Source organism: Hylobates moloch, unplaced genomic scaffold, assembly GCF_009828535.3.
Source record: "Hylobates moloch isolate HMO894 unplaced genomic scaffold, HMol_V3 SCAFFOLD_5, whole genome shotgun sequence".
In the NCBI taxonomy this organism is placed as follows: Eukaryota; Metazoa; Chordata; class Mammalia; order Primates; family Hylobatidae; genus Hylobates; species Hylobates moloch.
Genome location: NW_026652280.1, coordinates 58,742,283 through 58,755,338, shown reverse-complemented (window position 1 = coordinate 58,755,338; position 13,056 = coordinate 58,742,283). Strand labels below are relative to the sequence as shown.

Genomic DNA, 13,056 nt, shown 5'->3' with positions numbered 1-13,056 from the left:
GAAAAGGATATAAGTCATTTCAAAGAATTAGGCCTGGTTACTGACAATAGAGAATGAACAAAAGGGATGAATTCAAGATGGCTTTAAGCCGGCTTGAAAGATGTGGGTGACAATGGCAGCGAGGCAAATCAGTGTTAGGTCTCAGCTTCTAGATTCGAGTGGCCCTATTAATCTAGGGAGTACACTCTAGGGAAGGTGGTATGTGGTAGAATAGAAGCTTTGGAATTGGACAGAAATGGTTTCCAATCCATTGGCTGTGTGATTGAGCAAACTGCTTAATTTCTCTGAGCCTTATTTACTAATGTGTAAAATGAGAACTTAATGAGATGAGATTTCATAATTTCTCTCCAAGAAAGAGTTAACTGCCAGGTGCGGTGGCTCATGCCTGTAATCCCAGCACTTTGGGAGGCCCAGGAAGGTGCATCACCTGAGGTCAGGAGTTCAAGACCAGCCTGGCCAACATGTTGAAACTCCATCTCTACTAAAAATACAAAAATTAGCAGGGCGTGGTGGCGTGTGCCTGTAATCCCAGCTACTCAGAGGCTGAGGTGGGAGAATAGCTTGAACCTGGAAGGCAGAGGTTGCAGTGAGCTGAGATTGCGCCACTGCACTCTGGCCTGGGTGACAGAGTGAGACTCTGTCTCAAAATGAATGAATGAATGAATGAATGAATGAATGAATGAATGGTTATGCCTTATAATTGTTTATCATGGCATAAAAGATATTTTTGGAAAAAAGTCCATCAAAAATAGTTAAACAGCCAGGCATGGTGGCTCACGCCTGTAATTCCAGCACTTTGGGAGGCTGGGGCAGGCAGATCACTTGAGGTCAGGAGTTTGAGACCAGCCTGGCCAAAATGATGAAACCCTCTCTCTACTAAAAATACAAAAGTTAGCCAGGCGTGGTGGCATGCGTCTGTAATTCCTGCTACTTGGGAGGCTGAGGCTGGAGAATTGCTTGAACTTGGGAGGTGAAGGTTGCAGTGAGCTGAGATAGCGCCGCCACTGCACTCCAGCCTGGGTGACAGAGTGAGACTCTGTCTCAAAAAACAAAAAAAAGTCGGGGATAAGTTCATGTCCTTTGAAGGGACATGGATGAAGCTGGAAACCATCATTCTCAGCAAACTAACACAGGAATAGAAAACCAAACACCGCAGGTTCTCACTCATAAGTGGGAGTTGAACAATGAGAAAACATGGACACAGGGAGGGGAACGTCACACACCAGGGCCTGTCGGTGGGTGGGGGGCTAGGGGAGGGATAGCATTAGGAGAAATACCTAATGTAGATGATGGGTTGATGGGTGCAGCAAACCACCATGGCACGTGTATACCTATGTAACAAACCTGCATGTTCTGCACATATATCCCAGAACTTAAAGTATAATAATTAAAAAAACATAGTCACTGATAATATCAAATAATTTTGTATGTTGGGATAGTATGGGAAGTTAACAAAAAAGGGAAAAACAATTTTGGTTTTTGTAGAAAAAACTATGCCAACACAGTTAAAAAATAGAAAAGATGATTAAAAGTTTTATATGAATTTCTGCATTAAAAAATTAACAAGTTAGTTAAAGCATTAAGGGCTAGAACTATGCCATGTACAGCAACTTATGACAATAAAATTATACACAGAACTAAATAAATATTACATGTATTATTATTAAACTCTAACAAGAATAAGTTAAACTAATTTATAAAGTCACTGCAATTCACATACAAAGACCTAAAAACGATGCCCTCTGTGGTGAAAAGCACAATTAGATTTCTGATTTTAATAGATGTTGTCCAATCATTTTCACATTATTAAAAACGTTAGCATTTCAAATCCTTACCTAGTTTTTCCAGATGTATTTTTGACCACTTTCCGGAAAGACTGATTTGCAGTGGATCTTGTAGAAAGCGTTCGAGGGGAAGCACGAACAAAACCAGATGGTGGATTCTTAGGGATTTTCTTTACTAAATGATTTACCCATTTTTTTTGTTCATCCTGAGAACATGCTAACAGCAGCATATCTCTTGCTGATGTTACATCATAACTTACTATGTTAAGGAGGAAAAAAAAAAGCATAATTAAAGCCATATAGTTTTTTAAAATCCAACCTATCAAATGCATAGCGTTTCAAGTTCTTAAGGTTTTAAAAGTTTTAATATGCTCAATTAAGCATGAACAATATCTCATTCTCCTTAAGTTAAATAAGGCTGAAATTAAAAAAAAAATTAGTCAAACTAATAAAGTAAAATCAGAAATATAAACAAAATGTAAAACAAATAAATGTATTTAAAGAACCTAAGTTTCTTATCTGAAAATAGCTATGGTCTGTATTCTTTCCCTCAAGCTACCTCTGCAAAACTAGAAGATATTCTGTCTATGATACAGCATGCATGCTGATCCAGGCAGTGAATGCCAGACAAAAAGAAGAGGAAAAACTCAAGGGAGGAATAAAGTGGAACTCACTTGTTGCTCTTCTCTCCAACTTGGAATAATTTCTTAGCGGCATGTTTGTTTTTGTTTGTTTACAAGGGGGTGCTTCTCTTTAAAAACACTGTTGGCCGGGTGTGCAATGGCTCACACCTGTAATCCCAGCACTTTGGGAGGCCGAGGTGGGTGGATCACCTGATGTCAGGAGTTCGAAACCAGCCTGGACAACATGGTGAAACTCCATCTCTACTAAAAATACAAAATTAGCCGGGTGTGGTGGCACACGCCTATAGTCCCAGCTACTCAGGAGGCTGAGATAGGAGAATCACTTGAACCTGGGAGGCAGAGGCTGCAGTGAGCTGAGATCACGCCACTGCACTCCAGCCTGGGCGAGACAGAGTGAGAATCCATCTCAATCAATCAATCAATAAAAATAAATAAAAACATTTTTAAAAGCTAAATCTATAAATAGCTGCACATTGCCCAACCAGTGTCAAAATATTACTTTTTATAATCTCTTTTCAACTTGGTATAGAAATCACTACACCTAAGTTAGTTCATTGAGACTTAAAACTAAATTTGTTATAAGTTGTAACAATAATTACCATGCCTTACCTTTACATGGACAAATTAAGTCCTCTTTCTTATCTAAGTGATCTCTGTGGCACTTAACATGGCATCTTCGACACTCCAGGGCAGGGGGTGGTTTAAAAACATGCCAGAGAGGTTTGGCACAGGCATCACAATTGGCAGGAAAGTGGTAGAGTGTAGGAATAAACTCATGGCCTTTGTGATTTTGGAAATTAGTTTTTTCAGCTTGTTGTACTGGTTCCATCTCTACATCTTTTCTACATTCACCTTCATTTGCATATAGTATCTACATTCAGGAATAGTGAAAGGAAAAGATTTTAAAAATCTTAAGCATTGGTATATTTTACATTTACTTCACAAAAATGCTTAGGACTTAGATTCTTTAAAATTATAACTTCAGATTTTTACCTGGAATATTTTAGGAATTTCTTCAGTTTCAGCTCTATACACATCTCCTTGGGTTACAGGTCTAACGTGAAACAGTTTACTAAAATGAAAATAAATATAGGCCATTTACAAAAACTCATTTATTGTAAGATATTTCACTAAAGAGGACATACAGGTGGTAAATAAGCACATAAAAAGATATTCAACATCATCAGTCATTAGAGAAATGCAAATTAAAACCACAATGAGTGTCACTACACATCTATCAGAGTTAAAAAAAATAAAAACAGTAGTAACACCAAATGCTGGTGAGAATGCAGAGAGAGTAAATCACTCATATACTGCTGATGGAAACGTAAAATTACAGAGCCACTCTGGAAAAAGAGTATGGCAATTTCTTAGAAAACTAAACATATGCTTACCATATAACCCAGCAAATTGCACTGTTGGGCTTTAATTTCAAGAAACAAAAATTCATATAACATTCTATATCTATTTAAAAAAACCTGCACATAGATGTTCACAGGAGCTTTATTCATAATAACAAAAACCTAGAAACAACCCAAATAAATGGGTAAGCAAACTGTGATATATCTATACTATGGAATACTACTCAACAAGAAAAAAACAAATTATACTTGGATTGATCTTAAGGGAATTATACTGAATGGGAAAAAAAGCTGATCAGAAAAGACTACACATTATTTGATTCCATTCATATAACACTCTTGAAGAGACAAAATTATGGAGATGGAGAACAGATTAATGTTGCTATGGATTAGGGAGAGGTGGAGGAAGGAAGCTGCCTTTTGACTACAAAAGGAGTAGCACAGGGACGCTTGTGATGAAATTGTTTCGTATTTTGAGTGTGGTGGTGGTCATACAAATCTATACACGTGAGAAAGGCATACAGATTGGAAAGAAAGAAGTAAAACTCTTTATTTGGCGATGACATGATTCTATGCAGTTGTCTCGTGGTATCTGTGGCAGATTGGTCCCTGGACCCCGGAGGATTTTGAAGACAGAGAGAGAGAGAGAAAGAGAGGGAAGGAGGGAAGAGACAGGAAAAAAGAAAAGATAAGAAATGGTGTAGTATTTGTATATAACCTAAGTACACCTTCCTGTATATTTAAAATTGTAGATAATACCTAATACAATGTAAATGGAAATTGTTATTATATTATATTGTTTAGAGAATAATGACAAGAAAACAAATCTGTACATATTAAGTACAGACACAACCACAGTAGGCCTAACTACATTTTCAATCCATGGTTGGATGAATATACAGATGCAGAACCCATGGATACAGAGGGCCGACTGTGTGTAGAAAAGCCCTGTGGAATTGATCCCAAAACCCCACAACCCTATGAAACTGTTAAGTGCAAAGCAAGATTAAATGATTCAAGGTCAACATATAAAAACAAATACTGTTGGAACAACCAGATACCTATGTGGGGGGAAAAAAGCCAACCTGACCTAAACAACTACTTCTTACCAAACACAGACCACAAAAGGCAGAAAACATTTTAAAAACTGGTACACTGATCCTCATTAAAAGACACCATTAACAAAATCAACAGGTAAGCAACAGATTGGGAAATATTTGCATTACATATTTCTAACATAGGATTCTTATTCAGAATATATATAGAACTCTTAAAAACCAATCTTAAAAACATAAGCAACCCAATTTAAAAATGGGCAGAAGACTTGAAAAAACTTAAGAAAAGATACACAAAGGCTAATAATGACATGAAAGATTCTTGGTATTATTAGTTATGAGGAGAATGCAAATTAAAATAACAATGAGATAGCATTTAACATGCACTAGAAAAGCTAAAATCAAAGGTTGATATCACCAAATGTTGGTGAGGATGTGGAGCAACTGAACTCATACTGTTGGTGAATATAAAATAGTGTGATATAATAATTTTTGAGAATTGTTTGGTAGATTTTTAAAAAGTTAAACACAGATCTACTTTATAACCCAGGATTCCACTCCTAGGTATTTACCCATGAGAAATGAAAACATAAGTTAAAAAAAGGAATGCTCATAAGTTTTTTTTGTTTGTTTGTTTGTTTTTTTTGAGACGGAGTCTTGCTCTGTCACCCAGGCTGGAGTGCAGTGGCGCAATCTCGGCTCACTGCAAGCTCCGCCTCCCGGGTTCACGCCATTCTCCTGCCTCAGCCTCTCCGAGTAGCTGGGACTACAGGTGCCTGCCACCACGCCCGGCTAATTTTTTTTTTTTTTTTTGTATTTTTAGTAGAGACGGGGTTTCACCGCGGTCTCGATCTCCTGACCTCGTGATCCGCCCGCCTCGGCCTCCCAAAGTGCTGGGATTACAAGTGTGAGCCACTGCGCCCGGCCGGAATGCTCATAAGTCTTATTTAGGATAGCCCCAAATTGGAAGCAACCCAAATGTCAATCAACACAAAAATGGATAAACAAATTCATGCAATGTTATACTATTCAGCAATACAAAGAACAATCAATACATACACCACCACAGGTGCAGGCTGAGTGAAAGATGCTAGGCACAAAAGTGTACATTACTGTTAAATTCCATTTATATGAAGTTCTAGAACCGGCAAAACTAATCTTGGCAACAGAAATCAGATCATGGGAAGAGGCACGAGTGAGCTTTCTTTTTCTTTTTTTTCTTTTTTGAGATGGAGTCTGGCTGTCACCTGGGCTGGAGTGCAGTGGCACAATCTTGGCTCACTGCAACCTCCGCCTCCCAGGTTCAAGCGATTCTCCTGCCTCAGCCTCCCGAGTAGCTGGGATTACAGACACCTGCCACCACACCCAGCTAATTTTTTGTATTTTTAGTAGAGACAAGGTTTCACCATGTTGGCCAAACTGGTCTCAAATGAACTTCTGACCTCGTGATCCTCCCACCTCGGCCTCCCAAAGTGCTGGGATTACAGGCGTGAGCCACCACACCCAGCCCAAGTGAGGTTTCTTTATACATTTTAAAAAAAAATTCTTTTTTCAGAGACAGGGTCTCGCTATGTCGCCCAGGCTGGTCTCAAATTGAACTCAGGCCAACTGCCCACCTTGGTCTCCCAAAGTGCTGGGATTAGAGGCATAAGCCACTATGCCCAGCCACAAGTGAGTTTTCTAAAGAAATACGATTTTTTTTAAATCTTGTATTGAGTGGTGATTATATGAGTGTTTACAACTGTAAAAAGTTACTGAAGAGAACACTTAAGATCTATGAACTTTATTGTGGGAAATTATACCTTAATAAAGAGAGGAAAGAAATCTCTCATCAATCTAAAAAGTATTTAACTCAGTTGAAAGATAGTATCTTTCATACTAGTGTTTATGTATTATTTCACTTAAGCTGATAATTTAAATTTTGACAACTAAAGCTGTTTATTAAAAAAATAGAAAATAAAATATGAGTATTCTCTAGAACTTGCTTAATTCTTTTTACATTCTAACTATAACCAGCTCCACAAATACTTAATTCCAAAGGGATGACAATACTTTATTTTATATATATATTTCTTTTAAAAAGCAGTTACCAGACTTGACTTTGAATATATATTTTGTTGCACATGTTTTGCCTTTTCTCCTACTAGTCGGTAAGCTCCTTAATGATGGAATTTACTCATCTTTCTACATACTACATAATCTATGATAATATAAGCAGCAATACTTAAGAAAAGATTTTAGAATGAATACAAGAAAAAATACTATATTATAGGCCTCTTTGACCTATCACTACAAAAGAACAGATATATTTATATTTCCCCTTAATAATGACCAAAGAATCCTACACAGTTGTTCTTTTACATCCACAGGGAATTGATTCCAGGAACGCAAAAATATCAAAGTCCAAGTATGCTCAAGGCTCTTATATAAAATGGTGTAGTATTTGCATATAACCTAGGCACATCTCCTGTATGCTTTAAAATCATCTCTGTATTACTCCTAAGACATAATACAGTGTAAATGTGATGTAAACAGTTGTTATACTGTATTTTTTTAGAAATTTGTATTTTTGTTATATTGTTTATTTATATATATATATAAATATATATATATATATATATGTATATATATATATATTTTTTTGAGACAGAGTTTCGCTCTTGTGGCCCAGGCTGGAGTGCAGTGGCGCAATCTCGGCTCACTGCAACCTCTGCCTCCCAGGTTCAAGCGATTCTCCTGCCTCAGCCTTCTGAGTAGCTGGGACTACAGGCGCCTGCCACCATGCCCAGCTAATTTTTGTATTTTTAGTAGAGATGGGGTTTCACCATGTTGGCCAGGCTGGTCTTGAATTCCTGACCTCAGGTGATCCACCTGCCTCCAGCGTCCAAATGCTGGGGTTACAGGTGTGAGCCACTGCACCTGGCTCTCTTTCAAATATTTTCTATCCACAGTTGTGGATATGGAACCCACTGATACACAGCTGACTATACTTTTTGAAGTGCTCTCTGAACTCAAACTACTAAACACTTGAAATAAAAAATTTGTCTTCCAAATACATGAAATAAGTATATACATTTTTCCTTCTCACATTTTGCTGAAGATTTAATATAATGTCAACATTTATGCTTAAGAAAAACAGAAAAGTAGGTAACAGTGTTGAAGTAACACAAAATATAAAATAAATTTTAAGTCTAAAAATAATTATCAAAAGTTAGCTCTCAACCCCTTTAAAATTCAGTCAAAGGCAACTTACTCTATGTCCAATACCATAGATGGATTGGATTGCTCCTTATCTTGTTCGTCATTATAGAACAAAATTTTTTTGCTGCTTACCACAACATACTGAAATAAGAAAAAAGGGGGAAGAGTTACAAGAGCAACATTAACTTGGTTTAAAGTGATAAGCATAATATTTGCCACTAATATCTAGATTATATTGTATTAATGTAAAATCAATGCTAGTAAAAAAAAGTAGCTAATATAAGTTCTATGCTCCAAAGTAAAATATAGAACAAAATGCCAGTTAGAAAATAATTAGGTATATGGTACCTGTTTCTTCCAGCCATATCGTTTGATATTTCCTCTATTTGGTACTGAAAGCCAACCTTCAATTCTTGACTCTAGGAGAAAAAGAATATATATATTAGTCAGTCTTAAATTGTAACAAAAGAAAAACTATTAAAAGTTGTATGACAGCATGCAGCAACAAGCAATTGAACACAACTAAATGAATAAGTGCTATAATTTGCTCTTCCATGCTTCAATCACACAAATCAACTTTAATGGCCATACAAATATTGCAGAAAAAAATTCCAAGCCACTTTTCCCATACAATTGAACATTTAGTACTCAATTACAAAAGTATGAAGTAACAATACCCTTAAGAGCCAGGCAAGACTGGAATGGATTGCAGCTTAAATGGGATATGATGTAGAAGACTTTATCATTTAACATTCATATAAAAATAATCAGCAAAAAAAAGAAAAAAATTATGCAGCAAGTGGAACAAATCAGAGCCATGATTTACACAAGAAAGAGCAAGCAAAAGTATAGAAGTGTCCTATTACTCACAGAAGACAAGAATAGAAGATAAATAAATAAGGAATGCAGGCAGAATCAACTAGATATAAAGAATAAGAGACAAGTATTTTATTTGTTTTCTCAGTACAATATTCTGATTAAGCTTTTTGGTAAAACAACTTCAATTTGAATTTGTAACAATTTCAATAAAATTGTCCAAATTTGGTTGAGGGGAGCACTTAACTCTAGTGCTAAGTTCAATTACAGTTCTATTCAAACTAAAGAGTTTTAAAGCCTCTTAAGTTTGTGACATCACAATTTGATAAACAGTAAAAACAACACAGAATCCATTTGGTCTACCACCATTATTTCAACTAGTACGTGCATACCAGGAATTCCTTGACTATTTGATCAAGGCATTTTATAATAATTATTACTATTGTTTAAATATAACTAATGTCTACTAGAAATATCTGGGGGATAAAGACAACTCCATTAGAAATGCTTATTTTAGATCAGGTTGGAAATAAGGAAATCCATTCAATTTAACTATTTTCCATATCTACCTTATATTTGAAACACAAAAGAACAGAAAAATAACCGATTTCAAAGTATGACACTAAAATATGAGATTATACTATCATTCAAATGATAATCCTAAGGGAATATATTGTCCCCCTTCGTATAATTTAAAAGCTGTAAACTCAGTCTTACAGTAACAGTTAACAACAGGTAACATTTACTGATTTATTGATTTATTGATAAATTTACTATTTGCCACATGCTTTATAATATCTCATATTTAACCTATGTATAAGTCCATGAATACAGGATATTATATTCCTAGGAATTCGGAATAGGTTCTACTGTCATCTTTCACTAACAAAAGAAGGAAACTAAGGCTTAGCAGGGTAAACTGACTTGGGCAAAGCAACTCTATCAGTATCTATCAAAGCTCTATGGTTTCAAACCCCGGCAGTCTAATTTCTGAGCTTACGTTTCTAGAGCACAACACTATTCTGTTCCCAAACAAGCTTTGCAGTTGACTGAATTGTGGGAAATATTTTTTTCCCTTACTCCCACCAGGTACTTAATGTCTCCACACCTTTGCTTGTGTTATTCCTCTTCATATCAATTGTTAAAATGGAGGAAATGATGAGGTAACTTTAGTTCAAAATGATCCCTCTCTTCTCCCAACACTTTTTTCCTTTTTTTTTTTTTTTTTTTTTTTGACATGAAGTCTTGTTATGTTGTCCAGGCTGGCCTTGAACTCCCGAGCCTCAGCTTCCTGAGCAGTGGCATGTACCACGGCACCTAGCTTTAATTGCTGCAATTTAGTTCATGAAGTAATTATTTTGTTGCTTAGGTAGTTCCTTGGTAAGTTTTGTGAGAGCAAGGACCATATCTTAACACTTGATTTTATATATCCCATGGCAAATGACACAACGAGGTGGTACTTGACAGATATTTGTTGATTATTTTGTAATTCTGCATTTTTCTGAATTAGCCAACTAAAGTCATCCTTTGTAAATAGTGGTTCCAGTTTAAAAACCAAACGGGCAGTTTTATACTAAATAGCATGCAGAAGACTGCTGATCACATATTGATCATTCACCAATATTTTATCTTATAAAAGCAAAAAAGTTATTGCCAGAAATTTTCCCATTAGTGTGGTAGTTGCAGCTCTGGTTTTAAAGTGTAGTTTGGAAAACATTAAGATGAACATTAGTGAGAATGAAAAGTAGTCTTAATATCTGATAATATGAAGTTGTTTAGTATTAGTAATTCCTCACCAAAAACAAAGATATAAAAGCCTTTGAATTCTTGACATTTACACAAAATTGTGTATGCCAAAATACCCTACACTTTCACATTATTTCTTTGTGACAATCAATGTCAAAAATATTTATGCTTTCTGGCTCTAGATGTGGGTTAACCTGCCAATTTTCTTTAATATATCTTCAATAAGTTGTTATATGGTATGGCTTTATCTGTCATTTCAGTGTTCCTTAGAAATTTTACATATCAAGGGAATCTTATGAGTCAAATAAGCCAGAATTCTACATTTGCTCATATTTAAATTAAATGAAGAGGGGCAAGGAGAAAATAAATTAAATGAAGAAATCTGGAATGCAAATAAAGGTGTCAAGAATATGTGAAGGTTTTTGCCAATTTACAACAATGTCATAGGAGAAAATTTTAGTTTTTCCATCTGGTGAATTCCCTCAGAGAAGCAACTGAACTAAGGTCAATAATAACAGATAAAAAAATACATACTAGCTTCTCCTGCGTTTCCTTTCCTTACTCCTACCATAGTTGCAAGATAATATACTTACCAGTTTTTAAAATACATGAAGACCTCCTCTAAAATCGGGACCACCTGTAACTTAAGTGGTGATCTGGAGGTATAACGCTGTAAATTCCATCTTTTATATCACAAGCACAGAAAACAGCTTCTCCAGATAACTAAATAAAACTCCCACCAAGAGAACCTCTAAGTCTGGATTATCCTTAATAATATTCTACATATCTACAAAAACAACTTGGCTCTAAATTTTATACAATATATTTGTAGAACAATTTTAACTTATAAGAAGTTAGATGTATATATTACTGCAATATCAGCGATTTCTTTACCCAAGTAAGAGACAGTCTAACTATATGTACATCAATATTCGATATAGCGAATTCAAACATTAGAGCTAACTTCTGAAGACTACCTAATTTATTTAGCTATACCACAAACATACTGCTTAAGAAACAGGGCTAGAGAACCATTTCAAAACACTTTAATTAAATTCAAAAGTGATATAAAAAAGAAAATTAAATCAACACTCAACAAGTCAGATACACCAACTTCAAATCACTGTAGATTTGGGCAAGGTCAGAAACATTCATATATTCAAATATTGGGAAACACACCAAGAGATCCACCATTTTCAGGTTTAAGTTACATAACCTAAGGTCAAGCTGGATGGAAAAGGGTATGATACAAATAATCCATAAGAGATAATGAATATTACTGGAGTATCAATACCAAGTTTTCCTAATGCATCATCTATTTCTACATTCTCTTCAGATGTCTAGGTTAACAGTTCCAAAAGAAGGAAAGAGAAAGAATGAGGAAAAGAAACAGTTATCCCATTAAAGTTTTTTGTCATCTAGGCAACAGGCATCCATAACCCTAAGGGTAATCTTTATGTTTGTATTGTGTGCTAAGTCACAACCTTCTACAGAACCAAAGAGAGGATAAAGACATAAAAGAATTAAGAGAATGAAGGTGACTTCAAGAACTTCAAAGAGTTATAAGTCAGAGAAGGAGTAACATTTTTTAATAAGGTTTTTAGAATTGAGAATTTTAGAAGGGAGATTTAATATTTAAGCTAGTTAATAACAAAGTGGCCACTGAGGATTCATAGAGGCTGCATTCTAGATGTACCAGATAATTAAATTATAATCTTTATATTGAATGATGAAATCTAAGGGAAATAATAAAAGTTGCAGTGTCAGTTTATCCATCCAACTACTTAAAAAAAAACTGAAAAATGTGACCCATATTTCAAAAAGCCATTATTTTAACTTGCAGTAAACTTAATCTATTCAAAGTCCTCTCCTTTTTAGTATGTATATTCATTTACTAATTTTCTAAACTGAAGTAAAAATTAATCATTAGCCATTACCTTCAAGACATTTTTTAGACACTTGAATGATATGTAACTATCTAATATTAAGAATGAATATCAACATTCTTTAACAATTCTTCCTAGATATGACTGCAAAACCTTAACTTTATTTGGCAGGGACCATTTTTGAGCATCTAGTAAATGGTGGATTTAATACAGATTTTCAATTTACTAGCAAAATATCTGACCCACAGAGAGGTAAATAATATTGACAAAGACTATCCATTAATTTCTACTTCCAATATGAAAGTCAAGGTTCGGCACTGTTGAGATTCTATAAAGTCTCAAAATTAAGAACACAGTAATAGGAAAAGAGGTATTAACTGGCCTCATTTTCTAGCAAGGGAGAATGGCCACCAGTACTCCCTGCCCCACTTGGTTTGGATTTTGATAACCTTAAAACAAAATTCCTGAAAGTACACTAATATTCTAAGAAATATACTGAAAATGGAGCTAGTAGAAACATTTAAAAATCTCTTTGCTCAATAAGTCAATTTATTAGGTCAGGA

The 13,056-nt window shown here is 35.2% G+C and overlaps 1 protein-coding gene across 3 annotated transcripts in view; it reads right to left on the bottom strand.

The window, feature by feature from the left end:
* The window catches only part of ROCK1 (Rho associated coiled-coil containing protein kinase 1), a 194,010-nt gene that overhangs the window by 22,209 nt on the left and 158,745 nt on the right, over positions 1-13,056 (bottom strand). For 2 of the 3 annotated variants that reach the window (XM_032152675.2, XM_032152676.2), the window contains exons 28-32: positions 8,394-8,464; positions 8,098-8,186; positions 3,422-3,500; positions 3,038-3,299; positions 1,836-2,043 (exon numbers count right to left, since the gene is read on the bottom strand). In XM_032152675.2, coding sequence (XP_032008566.1) covers positions 1,836-2,043; positions 3,038-3,299; positions 3,422-3,500; positions 8,098-8,186; positions 8,394-8,464 — 709 coding nt within the window. Of the gene's footprint in view, positions 1-1,835; positions 2,044-3,037; positions 3,300-3,421; positions 3,501-8,097; positions 8,187-8,393; positions 8,465-8,915; positions 8,965-13,056 lie in introns of those variants that run through there. The other variant, XR_004248116.2, reaches the window with a different exon arrangement.